The 27855-nt window shown below is 38.5% G+C and overlaps 3 protein-coding genes and 1 pseudogene across 6 annotated transcripts; all 4 read left to right on the top strand.

Annotated features, from left to right (window-relative positions):
• Positions 1 to 40: 40 nt before the first annotated feature.
• On the top strand, positions 41 to 2685 carry LOC103706744 (mitogen-activated protein kinase kinase kinase 18 pseudogene; annotated as a pseudogene). The gene has a single exon (XR_015974430.2). The product of XR_015974430.2 is annotated as a mitogen-activated protein kinase kinase kinase 18 pseudogene (transcript).
• Positions 2686 to 5281: 2596 nt separating this feature from the next.
• On the top strand, positions 5282 to 9631 carry LOC103706706 (clathrin heavy chain 1-like). Of its 2 annotated transcripts, XM_026804513.4 has the most exons (5): positions 5284 to 5420; positions 5728 to 5926; positions 6798 to 6886; positions 7001 to 7067; positions 9120 to 9631. In XM_026804513.4, the coding sequence occupies exons 2-5, from the start codon at positions 5839 to 5841 to the stop codon at positions 9128 to 9130; spliced, it is 255 nt and encodes an 84-aa protein (XP_026660314.4). In that variant the 5' UTR covers positions 5284 to 5420; positions 5728 to 5838; the 3' UTR covers positions 9131 to 9631. The 2 variants fall into 2 exon arrangements, 1 of the variants encoding a protein (XP_026660314.4); XR_016398885.1 differs by lacking the exon at positions 5728 to 5926 and having other exon boundaries at positions 5282 to 5420.
• A 1589-nt stretch (positions 9632 to 11220) lies between these two features.
• LOC103706707 (ERBB-3 BINDING PROTEIN 1-like) lies at positions 11221 to 18838 on the top strand. Of its 2 annotated transcripts, none has more exons than XM_008790912.6 (10): positions 11221 to 11442; positions 11563 to 11676; positions 11797 to 11881; positions 11971 to 12120; positions 12198 to 12351; positions 16725 to 16940; positions 17027 to 17163; positions 17236 to 17327; positions 17851 to 18033; positions 18495 to 18838. In XM_008790912.6, exons 2-10 carry the CDS (start codon positions 11583 to 11585, stop codon positions 18575 to 18577), a joined length of 1194 nt encoding a protein of 397 aa, XP_008789134.4. In that variant the 5' UTR covers positions 11221 to 11442; positions 11563 to 11582; the 3' UTR covers positions 18578 to 18838. The 2 variants fall into 2 exon arrangements, with proteins under 2 accessions (XP_008789134.4, XP_026660315.4); XM_026804514.4 differs by having other exon boundaries at positions 11257 to 11466.
• Positions 18839 to 19487: 649 nt separating this feature from the next.
• On the top strand, positions 19488 to 27195 carry LOC103706708 (ran-binding protein 1 homolog b-like). The gene is made up of 4 exons (XM_008790913.6): positions 19488 to 21103; positions 21201 to 21352; positions 21456 to 21581; positions 26475 to 27195. The coding sequence occupies exons 1-4, from the start codon at positions 20949 to 20951 to the stop codon at positions 26708 to 26710; spliced, it is 669 nt and encodes a 222-aa protein (XP_008789135.1). The 5' UTR covers positions 19488 to 20948; the 3' UTR covers positions 26711 to 27195.
• The last annotated feature ends 660 nt before the right edge of the window (positions 27196 to 27855 follow it).

Genomic DNA, 27855 nt, shown 5'->3' with positions numbered 1-27855 from the left:
TCTCCCCAGAATCCATCCTTAATCTCGAAGCATTAATTGTGGTTCTTTATATAGCCCTCTGCTGTTGTTCTGTTCCTGCCCACAAGCTTTTCCAAGCAGCCAGATGGACCGGATCATGAAGCATTAAATCAAAGGCCCACTTTTAAATAGATCTCTCTCTCACACACGGCAATTGGAATTGCACGTATTGGCGGGTGTTCGTTAGTCTAGATTTTTTCTTTCTTTCTTTGCTGAATGCCACGAACTTCCTCTTCCAATGTACATGGTCACGCGCACCGATCCATAAATATCACCGGCCAGTCTGGCCAAATCGCCGGACCCAATTCGCCCTTTCCACTGCGCAGATGCGGCGATTGGTTCGGTCCCTGTCCCGCGGGGTAAGCGCGCGCCTGCCCCACCCGTGCCAATTTAATACTCTCGGTGCGTGCTTCCCGAGAACACCCGCCGTTCTCTCGTTTCACGGGCCATGTCTCCCCTCACGCACACCATCTCTTCCTTTGAACCAAAAAATGATCATCCTCCCTCATGTCATCGTCTTTTTTTTAATCAAGCCATGGACCCCCGCCATCTCCATGGTGTGCAACCGCCGCATAGTGGCTGATGTTAGCCGGTCGGACTTTCCGGCGACTCGGTTCGCCTTCGCCTCTCTGTCTCGCCCTTCCCCAACATTCGGCCCGGTGGTCCGCTCGCTGCCCAGTATCCAATCTTACATTGCGATCTAATCTTCTTGTATCCGACACCAATGGTGGTGTCATGTCATCCATTCAACGAAATTTAGGAGCCTCCTTCTCGTTTTGGACCGTAGCACGTGCATGTGCCCTTGGATCTAACTCGACAAAGAGGAAGAGGCGTCATGCATTTATCTTGGCTAGCGCTCGTGCACGTCTCCTCCACCCAACTCCCACCGCAAAAGCTCTCGACCAACTGCATCTCGCCACGTCTTGACACCCTGTGGGGCTGGATGTATAATTGCTGAGACACGGAAGTGGAGACTTGCAAGTAAATCCAAGGCCTAACTCTCATTTACCCCGCCATGTGGACGGCTGTGATCCGCTTCCACCTCGGATAAGGATGATGATTTGACGTCTCCTCTCAATAAACCGTTCGGTACACGTGGATTTATTTAAACTAGAAACGCTGTCTCCATGTATAAAGGCTCATCCGCTGTTCGAAAATTGTGACGCGCAGCACAAGCGCTCTGGTTCGCCTCGCTGCTCCTCCTTTTTCTCTCTGTTTATTTCGGAGCTCGAAGAACAGTTTCAAATGGAAAGAGAGGTTGGCGTCTGTTGTAGGAATTGGGTGAGGGGGAGCGGCATCGGAAAGGGCTCGTTTGGCGCTCTGAGCCTGGCCATGGACACGTCCAACGGTCAAGTTTTCGCGGTGAAGTCTGTTGATTTGAATTCCTCCCCTGTTGCTTCCATTGAGGCTTTGGAGAACGAGATCCAAATCCTCCGCTCCCTAAGCTCGCCTTACATCGTCTCCTACTTCGGCGACGACACCACCCAGGAATCTCCTATCGCCACGTGCCGGAACCTACACTTGGAGTACATGCCCGGCGGGACTGTCGCAGACTTGGCAGCCACGAATGGAGCCGTCGGCGAGCCGGAGGTGCGGAGCTACACCCGATGCGTAGCCCGCGCGCTGCACCACCTCCACTCCTTCGCCGGCGTCGTGCACTGCGACGTCAAGGGCCGGAATGTGCTGATAGGCCCGAGCTGGGGCGCGGCGAAGCTCGCCGATTTCGGCTCTGCCATGAGGATTTCCGATGGCGTGGAGCAGTGGACGTGGGGAACGCCGCTGTGGATGGCGCCTGAGGTTGTCAGAGGCGAGCGGCCCACGCCGGCATCCGATGTCTGGTCCCTCGGGTGCACGGTCATCGAAATGGTCACCGGAGCCCAACCATGGCATGATTCTGGACCAGACGCTCTGCTCCGAATCGGTTTCAGCGCTGAGGTGCCTAAATTCCCAGATCATCTATCCAAGATCGGTCGAGATTTCCTCGACAAGTGCTTGAGAAGGGATGCCACCGAGCGGTGGACCAGCGAGCAATTGCTGCAGCATCCCTTCCTATCCGACGACGACATGAGCGCCACCGGGCCATCGCCGAGGAGTGTGCTCGACTTGGCTACTTCGGAATTCTGCGACGACGATGATTCCAGCAAGGAAAATGATCCTCGGCCCAGTTCTGGCCATGGTACGGATTCTGGCGAGGTCATGGATCGTGGGAGGGAGAGAGTGAGGGAATTGGCTTTGGACAGAACGACGGTCATGAGCTGGGAGAGCAATGGGTGGGAGATGGTTAGATCGGCGGGCGAGCCCACTTCGGTGGGGCATCGGGAAGGGGGAGGGTTATGCCGGGAATATTTGGATTGTTTTGGTGGGGAACCGCCGGAATGGAGTGGGAGCGACGGTGAGGCGAGTTGGGGTTGGCTGTCCGATGGAACGAGATGCTCTGCTTCCCCTTGTCGTTGTTGTGGAGTAAGCTTGGCGTTTGTTCTTGGTTGGTGCGATTCGTTGTTACTGCATACGGTGCTGGTTAATGCAATACCTTTTTTCTTTTCTCTGGTCTTCCACACTTTTTTTCTTGCATTGATGCGTACTTCTCTCGTGAGCCAGAAATCTTTTGCTCTCCTGATGATTGATTCAATGAAAATAACCGGATGACCCTTGTCTCCTATTGATCCAGGATTATCCACATCGAACCTATGACTAAACCATTCTATTTTTTTATTTTTATTTTTTTGCATGTGTACCTACGCCATCTAAAGCCGTTGAAAAATTAATAGTTTCAAAATAAAATGACTAAAGTGTCTTTAATGGATAGATGTGTAAAAAAAATATTTAGCCGAAAAAAAAAGATGATCACGATAATAAAAAATATTTTTAATTTTTAATTTTATTTTTAATTAAAATAAATATGATTTTTAGTAATGATGCTAGTAGGTGGGTATTTATGTAAAAATAATATTTTATAAAGGTACAAAAATAAATATAAATTTTAAAAAAATATTTATGTTAATTTAAATTTTTGAACCTGAGGCCTCTTCTACGGGAAGCGAGGGACAAACCAGCTGAGGTAGGCTTTACAGAAAAGTAGGCGCTATTTTGTTAATTGGCTTGGTACGGTCCAATCGAAAGTGGGCTGGTACTTCCAATAGCAGCACGTAACTGAAGCCTCGTTAAAACTGAAATAAATGGGCTGGGCTTGGGCGGGATCACGTCTTGCAAATATTTGTAAAGCAGATGCGTAAGTGCACATCGGTCTTGGATTTCTCATCTGATTTCTTTTAAGGAGCTCTCGGTGTACGCAAGACATTCGTTACTCTTTATATCATGATAACTTTGCAGCATCTGATTTCTTGTAAGGAGCCTGTGTTAGAGCGATCCTTGCTCCAATTCACTTCGAGGATGACCGAGTTTAGCCTTCCGGGGTATTCCTAGAGCCAAGATACTCTGGCTGCCCCGACTTCAATTTGAGTTCAATGGGACCATTTTGCTGTCATTGCATTTGGCGATGCCACCCTTCTTACATGTTCACTTAGATTAAAGGCTTAGTTGACGGCCTATTTATTTGGTGTGGGACCGACTATAGCGGTCATATTAATTCTACTAAGTTATTTAGAATCGAACATTCAGTAATCAAATCATTCATTCCATAGATCTTTTAAAAAAATTGATTAATCAGACGAGAATATTTCAAAATCAAAAGAGCGATCGAGTTGCAAAAATAATTTTTTTTTTACCTTCTTGTAACATAACGAACATAAACCAATTGAAGACGCTTTTATAGAATCTATATCTGCAACAATTTTCACTTCTGATTCTGGAATGAATTTATAGTTGTATAACCATGAAAATAATCTAATTTGAGCCTAGAAACTTGACAAAGTTTATTTAAATATGTTTCAAATTTTTTTTTCATACTTATTTCCAAATCATAAAATAAATCTAAATAGATTTTATTTTCTCAAAAGTTAATACTAATAATATTATTATTAATAGTGCTATTTTTTTTTGGATTAAAATGGAGGTATTACCATCCGGTACTTTATTGATATGGTAATAAATAGTAATAAATAATAGTAGTAAACAAGAGGTGGTGGCTCATCTATTTAATTACCCTTGCGGACGGGGGACACTGTAGCCACCCCCCACCGAATCGGTGGACGTTCCTTGATCCTGAGGTGACAAGTGATCCATCGATCAGACAGCGTTGACTGGCGAATTGGTAGATACCTGTACTTCATGATTCACTACAGTGTTCATATATATTTACCCCAAACTCACAAGTTTGTTTTTTAATTATTTTTTGTTGACGGCCATCTTAAATATCGTCCATTTTTTCAACTAATAAAAATTTATTTTCAATTAACCTAAAAATCCAAAATGTTGACATATAACAATAATCACGGCCTTGGAATGATTTTAGATTTCCCTGGCGACCTTCATCTTGAAATAACCTGATTTCCGTCAATCCAAAATTATCATATTTAGTATGCTATATTTTAGCAACAAAATTTTTTAGAATTTTCATGACTGTTCTTAATATATGTCATAAAAATATATTTATTAATTATATAATTATATTATAATAAAATAATATTATATTTATTATATTAATTATTGATATAATTCATAAAATTATATTCACTAGTCCTATAAATTATTAATTATATAAAAATATATTAATTATAATTATAGAATTAATATTTTAATTTATAATCATGATATATTATTTTTTAATACTTATATTTATTTTCATTAAAAAAATAAGGTAAATAGAAATAATATATTAAATAAATTTATTATATAAGTATAAAGTACAATAATATATTTCTACTATAATTTAAAATTCTTATTAAATAATAATATAATAAATAATATATTATAGTATAATATATATCATGAATATAAAATATATAATATCATATATGATGTAATATAATATATTAATAGTATGTTCATATATTAATTTTTTGCTAAATTAAAAAAAAATATTTTAATCTTTAAATTTTAGGTTTAGATCACTGCTCTCAAGTGACCTTGGATTTCCAACATCAAATATTTTATCACTGGATTGTATGATAATCTAAAAACTATGCTATAAAATTACCATAGTGCAACCAAATATAATTATTTTATTATTTTTTTAATTTTTTGGGGGGCTGGTCACACTATAGTAAAAGCCTCCGCGCGATCTCACCATCTCTACCGATATCACAATTGATACTGGGTCGATCACCGCTAAATGCCTCTACGTGACCCACCGCTTCTCCTCGCTCTCCCGCTTCTCTTCTTCTCGACGAAAGGTTTTCGAGCTGCGTGAACCCTAGCCCCGAGGAAAACGCTGAACTTTGGATGCCGATCCGGGAGCCATGGCCGCGGCCAACCCTCCGATCACCATGGGAGAGTTCCTGACTGTGAGTTCCGCCCTTTCTTGATATCCTCTTGTTCTCGCAGCGGTGTCTTTTTGGTCTTTTCGTTTTTTTTGCTGGTTTTGTTTCATTTTGAATTCTTTCCCGACGGAGAATTTGAGTAAAGGCCGGAGAAGCGTAAATCTCGATTATTGTATTCTCCATTTGTTCTGCGGTGAATTCGTTGGGGAATCGCGAATCTGTTCAGATCCATCGAAGGGCATGATTCGAAACGCTCGTGAACTAAACTTTGAACTTTTCGTGGAACTTTTCTTGGTTCTTGATTGTTTGTTTTGATTTGCGTTGATGCCAGCTTCCAAATCTGGGGATAAAGCCACATTTCATCACTTTTATGCATGTAACGATGGAGCCAGAGAAATACACATAGGGAGACTTCTCTGCAGAACAGTGTTGTTATCTCGACATGAACATGCCGATGCAGCCGTTGAGGAGCCCTGTCACTGGGGACTCGGCATTGATGAATCCAAACAGCAGGATTCTTGCTCTCAAAGGTTTCCACTTGCTGTCTTTGTGATCTAAATTTGCTGGATTTGGGAATGGAGTTGCTTACTCTATTGCTTACTCTGCTAGATGGACTAGAGATGATGGACTAGAGAATAGAGATACTTTGATATAATTGGTCTCACTATATTGTATTCTTTATTAAAGAATGGAAAGATATATGGAGACACATCTATTAGATTAGCGCTTGGTAAATGGAGTAGAGAGGTGTTTTTGGGGTGTTATGTGACAATGCAGATCTTAGCAATTTGAGGAAAAATCTGTATCATGTCAATAAGGCTCAAATATTATGGCTCATAATGTTTCGTGATAGGGATGGGTACAAAGAAACAAGGTGAATGCGGTAGAAGTGAGAATGTTGGGATGGATGTGAGGTAAGGGTGTGAAGGATGAGTGAGGAACAAGCGGGTTAGAAGAGAGGTGGGAATTACATGATTAGCTAGAACGTTATAGAGAATTATTTGAGACAGCATAGACATATGCAACAGAGATTTGGGGTTGCTTTCATATGGCGAGGTGCTCAAAATTTATCAAAAGGCTTAACAAGGGGGTAGGGGGATCTGAGGTAGTATGGATGTGAATTGTGATGCAGGACTTGAGAATATGACAATAATACTAGTGGAGCAAGCTTTCAAGGATAGAGATATAGCCCTTTCCAGTAGGTTTCATGGATAAGGATGCCTAAAGATGAAGCATATAGTTAGGGCAAGGCTTGATAGTTGTGGCTATTCTGGTTGTCAATGATTTTGCTTATTGCCAACGATGCTTATTCTATCTGTTTATACCCTCAATTATTTATTTTACTAGGCTATTACATTTTTTTACTTGTATGTGTACTCAATTTATTGGTTATTGATGTAGCTAAACTACCGGGAACTACTCGGGACCACATACAAATATTCAATATTGAGGCAAAAGTAAAAATTAAATCACACAAGATTCCAAAACAGGTAAAATTGCTCTGTTAAAAACTTTTGATGACTATTTTAGCTGCTTATTTTCCTTGTTTTTATGATTTATCCCAAATTCAGATACATTAATTCTGTATGGATTTGGATGTGCAGGTTGTCTTTTGGAAGTGGATCACTTCAAAGATCACGCAAACCTCAGTGTATCATTGGTCAATAGAAGGTAATGATCCATGTAATACGCAAGGTTATGCAATTAGATTGTTACATATTAATTTATTGACAGTATAAGTTCTATATTTTTAAGGAGTTGCTATCATTAAGTAGCATGCCTGCATATCAAATATGCAGGTGACTCAAAGACCTTGAAATGTAGATAGAACAGCTAATTTGGAAAAATAGTGAGATCATCAACTATCGGTGTGGCCCAACTGAAAAGTGGCTGGTTCTGATTGGAACTGCACCTGGTGCTCCTGAGTTATTCTGATTTTATCATTGTTGGCCTGTGTTTCAGTATTTCAGAATAGTATGGGTTTTTATGGTGGTTTGATAGACATTTTTTATGGAGTTCTGCTTGGTCTGTGCAGTATCATTTCATTTTATTGTGTCCCTATCTGCATCTATCAAAATCTACCATTGTTCAAGTTGCGTATCATCTATGAAATAAATTGGAGGTACAAAGTGAGAGTTACAAGGGCATTTACTTAAGTTTGCTTGTTAGAAGGGAATATTTACTTTTTACCATTTCTAAATCAGCCAATTACATACAAATTGTGCCTTCTTTTTTCTCTGTTTTTTTTTTATTTTTATTTTTGGGTGGCGGTATTGTGTGGATATGGGCAATTTCGAGTCATTATTGCATGGAAGTGAACAATCTGATGAATATTTTGGGGCTTCCATGGAACAACTCCATGCTAAAATAATTTATGGCATAATTCATGATTGCCACCTGTTAAAAATGAAAATTCACCGAGACTGATGATACATGCAAGTATGGGGTAGAATTTGTGGAGCCTTACTGACATGGTGAAAAACTAGGAGAGTCTTACCCAACTACTGCTTTTTTAATCGAACATGCTACCAAGTACCATTGGGTCTAATCTTTGAATATAGAGTACAATCTGTGTGGCTCGCTCAAGACTTGAAGACAACATAAGCTTGCCTACAGGTCTACTTAGTTTCTTTCTTTTCATTATTCAGCCTTGGTGTTGGAACAATCACATTGTCTTTGATAGTGATTTTGTCAATTTTACAATCTCAACCACAAGAAATTCCCCTTCATAATTTAGTGGATGTCATATGTTGCAAAGTCACTAGCTTGTGGACCAAAAACTATTTGAGTGAATATTGGCTTACCATCATAGCAAAGATATAGCTGTTTGATTATTTAGGAGTCAGGATCAATACAAATGACAGGCCCGTTATTGGAAAATATCTTGAATAGGTATGACAATTATAGGTCGCAGATTTGACATTGAGTTGGGTGGACATCGTGAAATTTCAGTTGCCAATTTTCAGCACCATTCCTCCATTTTCTTGTTTTGACCTTACAAAATCATCTTCGTCTTTGTATGCTTTTAGCCAACCTCGGAATGGTAATTGTGTCAGAATTTAGGCATTGTCCCCTAGATTTTGTAAAGAAGCAATCTACTGGTCCTATTCATTCCATAAACTTGGGTCGGCAAAATGTGGTCTTACAGAAGTCATGCATTGCCATCTTCACATGTAGTGGAGGGTTTGGCGAACCATTTTCGTATATATTGTATTTTCATTGGGATGATTTTGATCAGTATACCTAATTTTTTTCAGCAATGTTTTAGATCATCCTTTATTTCACTTTCTATACTAAACTTGATATTTAGCTTTGTCTTCTACCAGTTAAGTGTAAGGAATTGGAGCGTAACTCTCATATCTCTGTGGCAAAGCTTTTCATGATAGCATTTTTATTAAACTAGGCAAAAAACATTTTCGTAGCTTTAGTATTGAAGAAAAATGTTTCGTGAGAAGATTGCATTAGAAAGTAGGATGGGTCTCTGAATTTAAAAACTTATCTGCAAGCGCGCTTATTGAGTTATCTCTATTCTTACTTGTTTGCTTCAAAGACCTATGCCGGACGTGTAACTTTGAAGCTGCATATGATAGAACTTGGTACCTAGCCCGGTTGATCTACATAATTACAGCATATTCTATTAGATCGAGATGCTTTTAAAGTAATTTGTTTCATATCTTAATACTTACCACTTATTCTTGGTATTGCTATTGCTACCTCTTGTAGGTTACAGCTAAGATTCAAGAGTTTTTTTTGGGTATGCCCAGTTGCTGCCTCTTGCATTGCCCCAGGCATGGGTGGACCTTTTCGCGGCCGCACCACCAGTGGATGGGATGGGGATGCCTCCAATGCCACTCTTTGGCACATCTCCGTTGGGAAGTTACTAAAAAATTTGATGTTTGTCCACAGTTGTGTTAGGTGATACACATTTGGTACTGGTGAACAATTTATAATTTATTGCAGCAGCAGGTGGTCAGTCAAGAAAAAGTATAACAACATTTGTAATTTTAATATAGGCATTGGTTTTGCATTGGTACCCGGCAATTTTTTTGGGTGCCGTGCAATACTGTGCTTAGGATTCTGTTTGGTGACTGATCTCTTTTTGATGTAACTGGTGACTGATCTCCTGCGATGAGCAGATGCAGCTGAGTTTTGTGAGAGCATAGTCAGTAGCTGGTTTCTTGTGTATAGGTGGTACTCAATACTTTCATTAAATGGTATATTTTCTACTTATTGCCTATGTTGCTTTCGAAAGCACCTTTAATTGCCGTATTATTTCCATTTTTGTTGCCTTATCTTCTATTTTCCAAGTGAGCAGATAAGTTGACCCTACACTTTGTGCCTCATGAGACATATTGCTAGATATTTTTTTTCATATTCTCCTGCTTCAATGAATAGTTATGAGTACCGTTTGAAGTTATATGCATTCTTTGTTCTATTTGTTTCGCTTGACTATGTATCAGGGATGGTGTTGATGCCTGGCCTTTCTACGTTAAATTTACAGGATCGGATGGCTTATAAAGCCATATCTGATGTACTACAGTGGGAAAATGAGCACTTGGATTGCATTCTTTCTGCGGACTGCAGCATTGCTCGAAGAATTCCATCATCTAGAGCATTGGTAATGGGCCACTGATATCTCTTTCATCATTCGCATGCTTGACGGCCTTGAATGTTTCGGTGATGGTATGCAACCGGAAATTCTTCTCCGCCATAGTTTTATTATTATTGAAGTCATTGTATGTATGCTTAAAATAACTAGATGAAGAATGTTATTATTCAGGGTTAACTACAAATTGAACTTGTCCTTTGAAGCATTTATATTGATATATCATCTCATTGCTCGGATCTACTTTTGATGAGCCTGCTAGTAAAGATGTGTTGCAACGGAAGAATGGTTTTCTCCCCAAGGAAACATGATATCTCTGCAACAGGAGGATAAATCACACCCTACAATGAAAAGGCTATTTCATACGCCTTCTGTGTAAACCTTCTGTGGGAGCGAGCAGACAACTTGTAGAATGGTTATAGCTTAGTTTGGGTTCGGCTCCTGGGTCTGCATGTGGTACTATTGAGTCATTTAATTTCCAATTTGGGCGGGCCATCGTATTAGAATCGTCATTCCCATCTCATCTCTCAGAGCCATAGCTGAGGTACTTTTCTTGGTTCCATCATTCCCATCCCATTTAACGGAAGTGAGGTACCTTTATATGAGAGGCGTGTCTGTGTCTCGAGGAGGATGGTGGATGTGGAACTAAACTTCAAATTAATAACGGTTTGCAGGTTAAACAATTTATGTACTCCCAAATTTAGTCCTTGCTCCCTGATTGGGTGTCCATTGGAAGCCCTCATGAGTTCCCCATATGGATGGATAAAATTGTGCATTTGGCAGCCAAACGCACACTTTGGCATGAAATATGTTATTTTATATTTTTGGTACATCAGCTATTCACACTAATTTCGTATGAGCACAACTAGCTAAATTTATGAAAATAAGATTATACAGTAGAGAAGGAATAGACACATGTCAAGTACAGAGAATCTTTCTAAAATATTAGACAGTAAATAAGGCGATTCAATCAACAATTCTATTCGCTCCCTTTCTTATTGGTTAGAGGGAGCTCTGCAAATATCTCTTTGGGGGCCATCCGACACGTTTGTACGCGTGAAAGGATGCAAGATGGCTAACTGAATCCTACCGCCACCTAGCGAGACCCCGGGTCGGGACGGGGAGGGCGGGGGGCACCGTTTCCACGTGCACCACGCGTGACGTCTCCTTTTTTTTTTTTTTTTTTGCTTAAATGTGACGTCTGCTTCCCTCGGCCCTATATACGCACAAAGAAACGGCGTGTTGCCCTAAACTGCCTCACACTCTTGAGTCCTTTTCGACCCCGTTCTTTCCTCTCTTTACGGGCCGAAACCCCAAAATTGAAACCTTGCCTCCATTCCCTTTTATGCCTCTAAACGAGCGGAGATCGCCGCGATAGACTTGTCTGCATTGAATTTCTAGCGCTGAGAGTAGCTTCTCTCCTCTCCATCGTTGCTGAAGGTCTGTACTCTGTTGATATTGTTGGTAATGAATTTACCCTAGGTTTTGGTGGTTCTTTATATGCAGCGTTTTCTTTTGTTTGAATATGTTCTTGGAACTTTTTCTCTTTGTGTCGGCTAGGGTTTAGCTGGCTTGGAGAGATGTCGGACGACGAGGCAAGGGAGGAGAAGGAGTTGGACCTCACTTCCCCTGACGTCGTTACCAAGTATAAGTGTGCCGCCGAGATCGTCAACAGTAATAATCTCTATTTCTTGTTTCCCCCCTTTTTCTCCGCGTCGGATGAGAAAAATCGTGTCACTTTTCAATTTCCTTGGCTTTTTAATATGTCTTCTTGTACAAATTCGATGCGAACAGAGGCTCTTCAGCTGGTCGTATCAGAGTGCAAGCCGAAGGCCAAAATTGTAGACATTTGCGAGAAGGGAGATGCCTTCATTAAAGAGTTAGGCTTTTTTTTTGGCTAAATTTGCAAATAATTTAGATTTTGTGTTAAATGTTATCTAAATTTGTGGAATCGTGATGTTTGGTTAGGCAAACTGGCAACGTATATAAGAACGTGAAGAAAAAGATTGAGAAGGGTATAGCATTCCCGACATGCATCTCTGTGAACAACACTGTTTGCCATTTTTCGCCGCTTGGCAGTGATGAGACTGTTTTGGAAGCAAACGATGTAGTAAAAATGTATGATAACTGGGTCGTTGTAATCGTCAGTTGTGACCGTTTGGTGTCAATTTAAAATTTATGTGTTTCTGCTGCAGAGATATGGGTTGTCATATAGATGGATTTATTGCTGTAGTGGCCCATACACATGTCCTTCAAGATGGCTCAATCACTGGGAGAGCAGCGGATGTAATTGCAGCCGCAAACACTGCAGCAGAGGTTGCTCTGAGGCTCGTGAGGCCCGGAAAGAAGGTATTTGCTATGCAAAGTAATTTACAGAATTTCAGTGTCGGGTATTTATTAAAGAAAGTTCTTTTTTATGATCTCTTTCGGAAAATTTGCTTGTTCAGGTTCCTCTTCTAGATCATTCCATCCATTGCCTGATCAAGATAGAAGATTTTTGTTTTTGAGTACTCTTCCACCTTGCTATTAGGATATTAGTACTTAAGGGCCATCTCTTGCCTAAGTGGTCAAACTGAACTCCCATTTGGAGGAACTTATTTTAGCGACAATTCGAGACATTATGGACCTAAGTGAACATTTGTTCGAGCAAACCTACCCGAACTTGCAATATTTGATTTGGTCATCCAAGCACTGATTCAGAAAGTCGTGTGTGCAGCTGCATATGTCAGTGCCTCCCTTGATCATAACACATTCCCTTAATGCAGTGGCTACGTGCAGCAAGGCTGCATGTGAGCTGAATATGCATTCTCTTTTAGCGCTATGTACTTGCATATGCAATCTGTGTAGTAATATGCGGTCACATATGCAACCTCCTCTTATTTGAGCTTGTGCAAGTGGCATGGATGTAGTTGGTTGCTAGTTGGATGTGGGTATTGCTGGTAATATCATAAATATTGCTATTAAATAATATGCAATAAACATTAAGTTGTAATTGTTAGTTATCATTTATGAATATTGCTGTTATTACTATTGTCAATATTTATATTAAAACTATTTATTTTTAATATATTTAAAAATGCTTCATATTCTCCTGAATATTGCATATGGCTCTGTGCAAATCTCTTGTCTGTTTGTATACCATGCCGCTTTATGTACACTATGTCCAAGTTCCCGATTTTCTCCCCCAATCCCTTTCAAGCCAACTTGCATGCTGAAGGGTTGCATTTGCTTGACAATGCAGAAAATACCAAATTAATCATAGTTTGAGACCTAATATTTGTTGGGTGAAGGGATTTTAAAGGTTTTTTTTTTTTGCTATCCTAACATGTATATTTTAGTTGATTTTCAAAAGAAATTGAGGAATGAACTCAACCCATGCATTTGCTCAAAAATATACATGAATGATCAATCTATGCTCTCAATGCTTGTCCATTGATGGATTTTTGGTTTAAAACTTGGTTTCCTTTTGCTTCCCTAAGCTTTTATGCTATGTTTGGTTTGTGGAATGAGGGTTTGAATGGAAAAGGAATTCCGGCCTTGGCCCATTCTAATATTTGGTTTGCACAAGAAGTGAAATCATGATTCCTTTGGAATCATCATTTCTTAAATAGAGGAATTGTTATGCCGTTTTTAAGTGGGAGGAATGGTCCTTCCTATGGGAATGGGGATAATTAACATTTTTGGTCTGATGAACTAAAATGATTTGTGTTATAAAGAGAGAATGAATGATATATTTGATATGAAGCAATGGCATTTATGGTATGAAAGGGAATAGATGATTTAGTCAGTATTCAAATTTTAAAATTATTTTTAGAAAACGTAAAACAATGACCATTATAACATATATTGAAGTTTGTTATGTGTGTGTATATCATTGTGAGATGCCTCCAATAAATACCCTTAGGATTGTTGTATCTTGCTTTCTATCAAGCGTACTTTGGTTAGATAATCAGGCTGATATTTATCGTCTTTTCCATATATTAATATTTTGATATTATTGTATGGTGTCTATTATTTTTTACCTTAGAATTGGACTGAAGTGATGTTGGGAGGACATGAATACTCTAAGTGATGAAACTTATCATACGCAACGGACTAATGTCCAAATGATGCTTCTGTCATAGTTACACTGATAGAGTACCATGTTCTTGCTTTCTTTCTTTTCAATTTTTTATGGCTTTTGTTGGCTGAGTAATTCTTTTTTCTGTCCTTTTTGTTTTGTCACTATAATATTTTGGAACATGTCCAGAATGTTTTGTGAAACATACAACAATATTATACATTTTTTTAAAAAAATAATTGGAGAGTGCTTTTTTTATTATATCAAAATATTTTCCTAGTTGATATTATTTCATATTAACCTTTTGAGGGGTCAATTTAGTAAATGTGTAACTTTCTGCCTTGTATCAGGTTTATTTTGTTTTAGGAACGTGTATTTTTTCTTTTTGAAGAGTTACTATTAATAATGGTCTAAATCATCATGTTCTTTCCAACGTTGAATGAACCAATAATGAGCATGCACTGAGGGACTTGCAAGAAGTGGAGTATTCTAAGGATTAACCTAAAGCTATGCACTGCTTGGGTTATGTGGCTTCTACTGTTTGCTTCCTCTTAATGAAATGGGATTTAGAGAGAGAATTCCATGGTTTAAGGAAATTATTTTCCTTAGTGGTTAGCTTGGAGAGAGAGAGAGAGAGAGAGAGAGAGAGAGAGAGAGAGATTGGATGGTAGGATTGGATCATGTTTGATTTGGGGCGGAAATGATATAGTAAAGGTTGATTATTGTTATCTTGAGGGGTGGAGGCAAAGGAAATCTTAAAGGGTAAGGGAATCTTCTAAGGGCAGAGGAATATTATGATGAGAGATTTAGATTCAAAAGGATAAATTGCTTGGTAAATGTGAAAGGGTGCATGGATGAAGAGTTGTAGGCATAGAGCATGGTCCTAGTTAGGAGGAATAAGGTTGCTTTACAACCAAGATTAATTCATTTGTGTTGAAGGGGAAAGATGGTGTGGTGAAGGTTAGCTAGGTTCAACTAAGGGAGTCTAAAGGGCTTCTAGAAGGCCAAGGTCATTGCCTAAGGGGTTAGGAGGATGCATGGATGAGAGTGGTTTAGTTAATGGTAAAGGAATGTGTAGGGATAAGTGGAAGTTGGGACAAAATGGATGATGGATAAAAGGATATTTAGATGAAAAAGATACTTAGGGGCCTAGAAATAAAGGACACAATGGAGAATGATGACGGGAGGTGTCATGTTGCTTAGCTGTCACTAGGCTGTGGATGGGTGTAGAAGTGGGTGTGATCACAGGTTTGTGGAGGATTGATGTAGGTAAAGATGTGAGGCCATAACATGCTGTTCAGTATGGCAGTTAGGCTTCTCATGGGCTTGTGGGTCATATAGCTCTAAGATGTTTTGGACCTATTGGGCATAGAGAACAATTTTGAGTTTGGGATTTTGGGGTTAGGTGGGGGCATATGGCACAGGCGGATGTGGAATTTTGGAAGTGGTATAAGTGAAGCCAAGGGTGACTAATGTAAATTTCAGCTAGTGTGATTTCCAAATCCCAAGTCCCAAGTTGATGTTAGATGAACTTTGTAAGGTTGGTCCGATGGAGCTCCAGGATAGGTGAGGTTGGTTGGTTGGTTGAAATTGGGCTAAGGGTTTGGTTTGGGTCGGGTCCAAGTTAACCTTCCATATTGGGGAGAGATCCTTATTGGATTAAGGAGAAAAACAAGGTCTCGGAGTGTGAGTATGTGTGCGCGTATTACTTAGAGTTTTCAGCAAATTGTATTTTAGATTTGAATTCAGTGCTTAATGATTTTAAGTGACACCTTTCTAAGTTGTAAGCTTTTAATATTCCCTCCTATTATATTGCTTCTTACAAAAACCAGAAAGCAAGCAATTTAGTCTAGTGGAGTTAACTTTCAGCCAGAGTAAGATATGATTTTTGAGTATTAATCATTTGAAGTGATTTGTATATAGATGAATATGCTTTAAATATAAGTTGTATGTCTTTGTCATTGACTTACAAATTACAATGATAAAAATGTGTGAAGTGGATCAATGTGGCATAAGTACAAACGTAAGTACAAACCCAAAGCCCTAATCCCTAAACCTTGAACCCTAAATCCCTAAACCTTAAACCCTAAACCCTCAAACCTAAAATCTTAAACCCTAAACCCTAACCCTAAGTCCTAGGGGTCTTGAAGTTGACATGCCACTACCTGAACCCATTTATAAATTGGTTGGGCCTGATTTTTGGATCTTTGTTGAGCAAGTCCTCTTCTCAACTATGACAGGTTAATTTTCAAAGGTTGCTAGCAAACTCATAAATAATTATTATTGTTATGGTACAGGGTGGCATATTGATTGAGTTTGAAAGTTAGCGTGTTAATATAAGTTAATGCAAACCCTTTATGATGTTTTTTTTTTGGGGTTCAACTGCCCAATCCTGTTGAAAATGTTATTGTTCAAGATTGCTTAACTACTGAACCAGTATGACATTTTTGTAATTTAATTTGACATCTGAACAATAATATGTTTTCTTGTAGCTGCTATTCACACCCCCCTCCTCCCCTTTTTTTTTTGGTCCCACAAGGGGGGGAGCGGGGCTGTCATGCGATCACCTAAAAAATTAAGGAAATGCTTTTTTTCTCCTAATTTATTGCTTGTGATGTTCTCAAGAGCTTTCGTTCCTATCATGCTATTTCTTGTTTTGTAGAATAAAGATGTTGCAGAAGCTATTCAGAAAGTAGCTGCTGCCTATGATTGCAAAGTTGTTGAAGGAGTGCTTAGTCACCAGATTAAACAGTTCGTCATTGATGGAAACAAAGTCGTACTTAGTGTATCTAATCCTGATACCAGAGTTGATGATGCAGAGTTTGAGGAGAATGAAGTCTATGCAATTGATATAGTCACTAGCACAGGTGAAGGGAAGGTAATATTTATGCTAATCAATATCATATGCTGTATTTCTGCTTCCTTTGTTCTGACATTGTGATGAGAGACTATCCTTATGTGCAGCCAAGGCTCTTAGACGAGAAACAAACTACTATCTATAAAAGAGCTGTGGACAAAAATTATCACTTAAAAATGAAAGCATCAAGATTTATTTTTAGTGAAATAAATCAGAAGTTTCCAATCTTGCCGTTTACTGCAAGGTTTGCTATTCTTGTCACGTGGTCTTATATCTGAAGTTTTCTTCTTCATAAACTTTTCCCTTTGCCTCCTAGAGCATTGGAAGAGAAGCGTGCTCGGCTGGGACTAGTAGAGTGTGTCAACCATGATCTCTTGCAGCCATACCCTGTTCTGCATGAGAAGCCAGGTAAAGATTTACATTCATGCAAACAGTTAAAGCATCCAAGTAGGTTGAACTCTCAGTTTTGCTTGGTTATGCCAAGAATAATGATACTGCTGGTTATGGAACTATAGTAGATGCCAAAAGGCAGTATGATATTGTATTATGGTTAGTGACTGCGAAAGGATTCATCGTGTGAAATTGATTTCTACTAAGGTTTTTGACTTAATGTAGCAGAATTGGTACTTTTAATTGCTGATTACCTCGTGTACCCACTGAATTTGAAATCTAGATGTTGCTGGGGCTGTTAAAGGAGTAATGACTTTTCTAGTTGGAAGCTTGTCCCAATTTCTGTAGCAGGAAGCTTTGTAGTTTTTCATTCCGAAAAACAGGTTGAATAGAGTCTTTTTAACCAAATTGTGGACTGCTATTCCTTGCAGTCTTTGTTTGTTCTCTTTTTCATATTATTAGGAACCAACTACACTTGTTATTCTGATTAAACAGGTATGTTTCAGATGGTTGATGTCATTTAAATTGACGTACATTGCAGGAGACCTTGTTGCTCATATTAAGTTCACGGTATTGTTAATGCCAAACGGGTCTGACAGGATAACCTCCCATCCATTGCAAGAGTTGAAACCTACCAGGTCCATTGATGACAATCCTGAGATCAAGGCATGGCTTGCTTTGGGCACAAAAACGAAGAAAAAAGGTGGAGGAAAGAAGAAGAAAGGTGTGTGATAGGGTGATTGATCACCATTTTCTTTTAGGTCATGTTTATTCATCTTGAAATTCCTTCTATCGTTTTATGCAAAAGTGACCGTTCTCAGAGTTTACCAATATGACATTGCACTTAAGAGTTGGAGCTGCCTATGTGGCTTGGTGTATACTGTTTCTTTCTTCTTTTTTTATGCTTTTGAGAAGAAGTCTGGAATCTCTGGATCCTGGTTTCTGTTTTTTCTTTTCTTTTTTTTTTTTTTTTTTTAAAGAAAGGGTCTGGAATCTGTGGAACCAGGTTGTTCTGTTGAAGACTAGAATCTGGAGAACATTTGAAGCTGTGTATTTTTTGTATCTTTACTCGGCTTATAAAATGCTACACTTAGTAATTCAAATGTCTTTCATAAAAGTGAGCAAAAGACTGAGCATTATGTTACGTCCAACTTGGATCTTAACTGCCCATTTTATCTCGTGTAGGTAAAAAAACTGAAGCTAAAGATGATGCAGCAGAGGCAGAACCCATGGATGAAGCATCAGATGGTCCAGCTTCTCAAGGATGAGAAATTACAGTTTTGGTGTTTTCTTCATTTGCTATTAGAATTTTCTAGGTGCCTTCCCTGTCATCTCAAGATTTTCATCACATTTGGATGCAAAAATTCAGGGTGTTCTAAACATGAGAAAAGATTGCTGCATTGAGGAGGTCAGCAAAGCGTCTGCAGGACTATGGCATGGTGGCACAATAAATTCTTTATAATATGCTGAACGAATTCTTGTGGGATGTGTTAGTTTAAAAACAAAAAAAAAGAGGTGCTAATTCTCTATTTTGTGTGGGATGTTTCCTGGATATCTCTGGCTGAATTCCTGTTGTATGATGAGCAAAAGAGGTTGTGGAGGCAAAGCTATTTCATTTTGACGCTCATTTTGCTGTTTGTAGGTTATTTCAGTAATGCTTATAGCCTTCTTTGTGGAGTGCATTTGCCCAGGAAGCAAATGCAAAAGTATGAGATGAGTGAAATTAATAGATTGAACAGAGTGCTGCTTGTAAAATCCACCAGAGGGGTTCCTATCGCCATGCGAGCCCTAACCAGCCTGGTTTAGCTGGTGACCAGGGCAGGCTGCACTGCGGGGTCCTGCAAGCCTCCCTTCTTAATCCCCCGCTGCTCTCTTGTTTCTCGCCCTTAACATGGCAGTGTTATTTTGTGAAAAATCAGTATGGATTATATGCAGTGTGTTGTCAATATGTTATAACTTTGGGTTGCTATATTTACATTTTCTTCAATTAATATAAAGTTGCCCTTTTGAACTTTATTCTGCCTTAATTGCCTCTCATCCATTACTTGGACAATTTCTTAACCTTTCCCCTTCTCCTTCCTTGCACATCACCGCATCGGCCACACCGCCATCTCGAACCGTGCGATTTGGAGTATACCGTGTCATACTAATAGTAGATTGAGATGGTTAGAGAGGAGAGAGAGTAGGGGAAAGAAGAAGAGAAAGGACAAGAGATACACAGAGGATGACAGCCGATCGGCGGAGGGTGGGAGAGCCACACGGAGGGGCAAAGGAAGTGTTCTATCTCTGTTTCTCTATTTCGTTTGAAAAAAGAATCCTATAGGAGGTCCTCCGCCAACCTTCTCTTTTCTTTTTGCTCTCCTCTTTTTTCTTTTTTTTTTTGATTTTTCTTTTTTTCGGTTTTTTTCAGTTTTATTTTTTACCTCCTCTATTGTATCGGTACAGATCCAGCACGACATAGCATGGGGGCACACTGACCCGTGCAGTCAGACAATCCTGGGCCCGGGGTCTTGCATAGCAATTCTTGTTTAGGATAGATGTTTCTTTCATTAAGATTGTATTTGGAGCTATAGTTGAATTTTCTGACTATAAAGAAGTCATGCAAGAGAAATATGATGATCTTCACTATGTATATATAACTGTCTTCTGTTAAATAACAGTTGATGGATAGGACATAAGCAGTAAATTCTAGCAGCCCCTGGTATCTAGTGGTAAGCATCTTTGCGTGACATCAAAGCACTCTGTTCCGGAGGAAAAAACCGCATATATATTCCTAGCACGTACCCCAAGCCCGCTTTCCCTTCTAAAGAATTATTTTTCATTCCAGTTTATTACAGAGGCTGCATGAGTGCCCAAGCACCAAAAATCTCTTCCATATAATGAACTTATAATGGGTGATTTCTAGTGACTTCCCAAAATTTGTCTCCATGTTTGTTTGATGATGTGCAACCCTTACAGTTAAAAAGAGTTAAACATAACTGTGTGTTTTTCATTGCTTGCCTCCTGCTTAATATTCATTTAACTTTGATCCTTTGTTTTTTTTTCTTTTTCAGATTAATATTCAATTCAGTTATCCATGTATTCTCCAGAGTATGAATCTACTGTATAAGCACGTATTATCATTTTTAAGCAAGGAAAATATAATTATTTATCTACTCTCTTATATCAGTTTTCTTTAAAATAAATATTTTAATCATACAATTTCCATATGCGTTATGTACCCCGTCAGCCCATTAGTTTTCCTCACAACACAATATCAAAAATTTTACGGGGAGCATCCCTTAAACATATTGTATATGTAATTCTTTATTTCGTGCCACGTGTATGTTTCACAAATTTTACAGGTACACGTGCCTCAGATAGACCAGACCCCATCCACTCTGTCGAACGATATTTATTTCCATCTTATTTTCGGGAATCTTAGAAATGTCAGGGACGGCCACATAATATTGAACAAGACAAGGGGTTAATCATAAATTTCTCCCGCCATTCCAACTCTAGCCATCTAACTTCTGTATGATAAAATAAAACCCTAGCACCATCCCCTCACTCTCACGTCACGCTTGCCTGCCCATCGCTGCTCGCGTCTCCCGCTGCAGCGTATTTCGTTTTCTCTTTCGATCTCCACTGCTCGCCGCCATGGCCAGCACGGATCCCGAGCGCAGAGACGAAGGGGAGACTGAGGCCGCCGGCGGCGACGACGAGGACACCGGCGCCCAGGTCGCCCCCATCGTCCGGCTCGAGGAGGTCGCCGTCACCACCGGCGAGGAGGACGAAGACTCCCTTCTCGACCTGTAAGCCCCGATCACCTCTCCTCCCCTCACGTCCTAGTTTTTTTCACGTGAGATCCTAGGGTTTCACCTTCCAAAGATGATCGGTTCTTGATTTCAGGAAGGCGAAGCTCTACCGATTCGACAAAGAGGGGAACCAGTGGAAGGAGCGGGGCCATGGGAGCGTGAAGCTTCTGAAGCACAACGAGACGGGAAAGGTCCGGCTGGTCATGAGGCAGGCCAAGACTCTCAAAATCTGTGCCAATCATCTAGGTCTTTGTCTTGTTCCTGTCTTATTCCTTTGATTAATGATTTAATTTTTATCTCTGATGTATGGAATTGTCCCTTGTTTTTTTGCTTGATTTCTGGTCGGCAGTTCTTCCAACGACTAAGATGCAGGAGCATGCTGGGAATGATAAATCCTGCGTGTGGCATGCCACGGATTTTTCCGATGGCGAACTGAAGGAGGAGATGTTTGCTATTCGCTTTGGATCTGTAGAAAGTGAGTGTCCTTTGATTTCTATGTTTACTTTCCTCACAGTTGTAAAATAGGAACTTCTTCTAATTGGGTGCTTCTATGTTGAAGACTGTGTAGTCTTAGTTCTGCCTTCTATTCCCGATAGCAGGGAGGTGATTGTAGAGTTTGTTTAGTAGTATCTATCTCAAGTTTGCTATCTATTTAAGTGCCTGATGCATGTGATAATATCGGGATGGACTGGTTTCTTTTTTCCCCAGTGTTCAGAATATTATTCCTATGTTTTCAGGAGCACATAAATATTCCCCCCCCCCCCCCCCCCCACATCCAAAGTGTATTTGCATAAGAAAAGTTTGAGCGGACAATAGGTGTCTAGGGCTACTTGGACGCATTTGAAATTTGTTATGCGAGCATTATAGAAAAGATACAGGTGGGTGCTTGTAAATTATGGTAATAATGTCGACGTCCTGAACTAGTATGTAAAACTAATCTATGCGGTTAATCTCTAGAAGATTGCAGCATATTTGGAATCTTTGTAATAATTGTAAACCATTTCTGTGATACTGTCCAAATAAAATCGTGATGCCATTGGTAATTGATATCTTTTATTTCAAGGCATTGCTTGAATATGTTATGCCAGCTGTATTCTCAATATGATGAGCTAATGAAAAAAATCTTTTTGTTTATTTAGTCTTATCGTGGAGGATACTATTTATCTTGAAATATAATTTTAGTAGGAATTTCTCTTTATTTTTTTATATGAGTTATGCCTTGACATATTTAATAGCTACTGCTTTTAGTAAGATGGAAGGAAAATGGTTATTACTGGCAATTTTAGTAAGTATACATATTCAGTTGATAGCCTCTGCCTATTTAGATTCATAGTCAGAATTATAACCAAAAACCTTACAACATATGTTGGTTTTTTCAATCCTTGTCTTTGTTTCATTTGTATTGTTGGCTTGACAAATCCTTTACATGGCTTCCATGTTGGGTTCTTGCTTCTATTCATTTATTACCCCTTTGAAATAATTAAACTCTTCATCATGCTTAGAGCTGTCTCTCGCTCTCTCTCTCTCTGTTTTGTTAATCATATAGTTTTTCCATGTATAACGATAAGTATCAATTTCTTTATTTCTTAATCTTCTCCTGGTGCAATTTTTAAGCTTCCTGCAGTATATTCATGTATAATTTTATCAGTCAACCCACCTTAACTTTCACATGTTTGCAACTTCCATTGCTTTTTGACACCTTTCATTGCCCAGCATTCTGATTTATGTGACATTTCCCATGCTATTTGTACGGATTCTCGCTGGCATATCCCTTTGCTTTGCTATAACTCTGTTATTAAAATTCTTTAGTTTTCTTCATTGTTTTTGCGCAATGGATCCAGAATTATTTAACTAGTTACTTTGCTGTGTCCAAGATCTGTTGGTTTGTGGTTCATCTCCATGGTATCTCTGGGAGTTTATGTGTATTTACTTCTTATTGTGTCTCCACATTGGATATATGTTAGACTTGTGTGATAACTCGTCATGTTTGCTATGAATGAACTTCAAGTGTGTGACCATGCAAACATCCTGTGATTTCTTTCCTAGGTGCTTATCTGGTGTTTTATGTTTCATTCTAAGACTATTTAATATTCATGTGCAATTGATCACCATTTCGCTAAGTCTAATCATGATCCAACCAGTACTATATTGCTATCTATGTTTGTCTCCAGTTTCTGAGGCATAATATTGTGTATATATATCACATTTTATCTTGGAAAATTGAATATAACTATCCTTCTTCGCCACACAATTTCATGCAATTTTAGATGTCATTCTCTTTCTGATTAATTTGTTGTTTATGATACCTACTTAGACATCAATAAATGGAACAGGTTCTTGCTATACTTTAACTCTTGCCATTATTGTCATCAACCACACCAGTAGAGTGGTTTTCTTATTGATTCTTTTACTTTCTTTGTTGTTAATTTTTTTTTTATTTTGAAAATTTAGTGAGTAGGAAGCAAATCATCCAAGAGGAGGGGATTAAGTTTACACAGGACCAGCTAAATAAATATGGGCCACATCGTGTGTTTTGGGCAAAAATTAGAATTTGTTTATGTGATCCAAATTGCATTAAAATCTTAAATCCATATTATGAGCGGCCAGTACCTAGGATGTTATGTATTTATCCATCTTGGCATATTGTGTTCATTAGAACACCAATCTCATAATGGATTTAGTCAGTTCAATAGGTGTTGAACTTATGCCACACTTCACCATTTCCTCATACCTACTGGCATTACTTTTCTGCGAGCAAATAAATGCAGTTTAGCCTCCATCTGGGGGACAGCTGCTATTCTGCTTTGTCTCTTGTGCAATTAGGAAGCTACTTAAAGTTTTGTCAATTCTCAGTTTTTCGTGCTATATGAGGCCTATTACTGTATTTGTTGAGCATTACAACCAAGTATTTGGATGCACTGTTTGTATATGGTCAGTTTGTTGGAAGATGTGATAAAGAGGTGGCAACATTTGTCTTTTAGTAGTTTCTATCACTTGTATAAACGTAAGAAGCAAGCATCGGTCCATCTTCTTTGAATCCATTAAAGAGATGATGTGGTTATTTGAATATGGTTTCAAATGGTGTAACATCATTATACTTTCTCAATTTAAGCTGTCTTGTTGCTGTTTGCAATCAAAATAATTGCTCAAAGAAACACAGTGGTTTGCTGTGAGCTATGAACTTATACTTGCTGGAAACTCATCTTCTGCTAAAATTATGGGTCACTGAAATTTGTATGAGGAACTATTTACGTTAAATTCTATGCAATTATATGCTGCAATGTTTTTGCAAACTGAACTGGACACAGTCATCTCTTGTCTTGTTCATTGAACTTTTATGTATGGGTTGTTAAAATGATTGTTTAGATGCCTCGCAACTACGATGACAACTATGTTTTATAGGCATGTATCGTTCATACAATTGGAGAAGCCATACGAGTTAAACTGGTGATATAAGATACATATCTGTAAAGGAGCTAGTAATACAAAGGCTTATGAGTCTTTTGGGGAGTTTCTATTCAAGTAGTAGCATTGTCTTGTATCACTAGTATTGACTTTATGATTCACACCCAAGAATCTCCTGATGAAATGGCGTGCTTGAATGAACTAATATATAGGTGAGTGCACAAGGTTTTGCATTTTCATTGTGAAATTAGTATTTTTATTTTACTATTAAGTAGAAGGATTATGTTATTTGTTCTCTTAGGAAAGTGGGTTCAAGTCAGTTTATGCATTATCTGTTAGAAGCCGGGTTGCTAATAAGAAATGCCTTAAGGTTTTTTTATGAAAATCTTTTAACTTTAATCTTTATTAGCTCTTAATACTCAAATCAGTCTTCCATTTCATGGGTTCCTTTTTAGAAGGTGTTACTGCTGCCATGATCATAGCCAACAAACCTGGTCCTTATGGGTATTATGAGAAATTCATGCTAGTCCAGAATCAGGAACTAGATGGATCATGAGCTATTTCAGAATGTTGTTCAATGATCTGTTTTCTTTAGGCAAGATGTAATTAGGAAAAGTATGTGGTTAGAGGTAGAGATATATATCGGTAAATCTTCTTAATTATGCTTTGTGGAACTTTCAAAGCTATCTACTTCATCTTAAATTGGAAAATTCTTCATAATTTGCATCATAAGACTTTTTCATTAAATCAACGTTTATATGTTACTATAATATACAAAAGGTTCCTTTTCCTTATATTTTTGTCTTCCAGAAGGTATTGTGGGTAAGCATTTCATTTTTTCTAATAAAAACTTTGATTTAAAAATGGGTTTCATTTGCTCACCTATGACATGGAAGTTGCACTTGTAGTATAATGATTCATTCCTCTGTTGGACCTGTTCAACCTAATTGTTGAAGAACTGTGAAATGTGTTAGAAGCTTTAAGGAAGAAAATACAAGGGAAGGATAGGAAGAATGAAAGGAACAAATACTTTTATGAAGGATTACTTTCTATTCAGTTTTGGTGTTTCTTCTTCATAATCTGATGCCCATGGTGAAGATTCTCAGCCAGAACCTTTGAGATTGGATTTGCAGCATGTATACAGTAATATTGCATTTGCAACAAATAATTGCAATCACTACATGCTGTGTCTAAGTGAATATTTTACAAGAGAAAATCAGTACTGACATTCCAAGGACATTGTGTTTTCACGATAATTTAGGTGGATGCATGAGTAAATTGAACAGATAAAATCATACAGTAGGACTTCCAGGTTGCAGAAATGATGTATAGATAGCCGGAATTTGAGTTTGCTATGGTTATGTATTTACAAAGGGGGACTGAATTATGATTTCTAAAGGAGAGGGGTTTGGATTTTCCCTTGATGATCAGAGAGGAGATAAATCTAGGAGTGCATGATGACAGCTTTGATGAATGACTTGATGGCATCACTGGATGACTCGGAGAATTATTCGGAAAGCCAACCCTTGATATTTACATTGTGCAGCCATGTGTAACGGCACTTTGGAAGATCATTTGTGATTCTGTCCTCAAGGATTCTAATTCTACTTAAGCATGACTTTTAAACATGTTGAAGGTAAACTGAGAGATGTAGAGTTGTTTTGCCCTGATAAGGAAAACAGGTCAGCTTTGAGGCTGAATCCTAAACTTTAGCTTATTGGATCCACATAAGTCAACCAGCTTTGCAACATTAGTTGCAGCTGCCCTGCTTTTGTAGTGCATGAGTTTATGATTTTGCCCAACCTGTTGTGTTTTGCTTTCTGTTTTTCTTGATTTTGTGCTGGTTGACTACGTAAATTCTTGCAATTCCATTAGTTGCATTCCTTTATATGTAGTGTTGTATCATTTTCTTGAAACTTGTATATTCCATCAATGATATAGTCTGTAATTTTTTTTTTGTAAGACTGCAAGAAATTCATGGAAAAGGTTGAAGAGATTGCTGAATCACTCGGCAAAAATGAAGAGAAAGAGAGTAAGGATGCCTCAGCTGCTGCAGGTCTTATGGAAAAGTTGACTGTCGGTGAAAGCAAAACCGAGGAAAATGCAAAAAAAGAGGTGCCTATTGCTGCTGATGAAAAGAAGGAAGAAGAGAAACCAAAGACAGAAACAAAAGCTGAAGAACCATCTTCTGCAGCTTAGGCCTGATGGTGTTATGCTTTTGAAGAGCACATTATATATTTTCCTCACCTTCTCTTTAGGGTTTGTGGTCTATCTTCACAAACTTCTTAGTTATATCAGAGACTGGAAAGTGGGACAAAATGTGATCAGATAGAATGGCCGAGTCAGTCTGTCTTCAGAGTCAGTTGTCTGAAATCTTGTCATGTAATTAGTTGCTCAAACTTTCAATGCTCTTTTTTTTTTTTTTTGGTAAAAATGCTCTTTTTAAAGGTCAGGTCTGGTGAGTGAGGGAATGGTTGGCATCTTGGATATATTTGTTTTAATGTTTGTTTGGTTTTGTGATGGTCATCTGTAAGTTTGTCCAGTTTTTGCGTATTGGGCTGCATGTCTTTTGATTCTCCATTTTGATATCTGAATAGGGCTTCAATGGGAATGTAGTGCAATTGTTGGAACACTTCAAACTTTCCACATTGGATTGGAAATAAAATGATGATTTTATTTGAGTCGCTTTTGATCAAAATTTTTTGCTCATGCTTAGAATTCCATCATCCAAGTTGGTTATATACCCATCCAATATTTATCTGAAATTTCAGCCTTTCTTCTATATCCCCTTCCTTTTTTTCTTAGACATCCATTATAGATGCCAGATTTTAGTTGGTAATTACATGCTCTTGTATCTGCCATGCTATATATAATGATAATGTGTAATGTTTTTAGTTTTTCTTTCCAAAACTTTTTTTCGATTCCACCTATGGTATTTCAATTTATTTTTTACGCCTTTGATATCGTTGTTTTGCTTTAGAATACTGGTAGTACTGTTTATTCGGGATCTCCATACTGCTTATGGAGCTTGATGATATTTTGTCTAGTCATAAGCATTAGGCCCAATTTGGTATTGCTTTTGAAGGGGCAAATAGTGCTTCTTAGTGGGCTAAAAGCACTTTTGAATGATTTTGTGGTATGTGATAAAAAGTTTGAAACAGCTTTCTAATTCCTCTAAAAACTGAAGATAGGAAAAAGCTTCAATTGGGAGTGTTTAGGCACAAGTTCTGTTTAAGACATTGAAATTTTTTTTAAAAGAAAAGCTTGCCAGAGAGATTTAGGTTCAAGTCTCGGCAAAAAAAAATAATAATAATTTAAAATATTTTTTTATTGTGATGATTATT

This window comes from Phoenix dactylifera, chromosome 17 (genome assembly GCF_051530095.1).
Source record: "Phoenix dactylifera cultivar Ajwa chromosome 17, Ajwa_hap1_PhDact_Kaust_v1.1, whole genome shotgun sequence".
Taxonomy (NCBI): Eukaryota; Viridiplantae; Streptophyta; class Magnoliopsida; order Arecales; family Arecaceae; genus Phoenix; species Phoenix dactylifera.
This window is presented reverse-complemented; position numbering and strand designations above follow the sequence as displayed.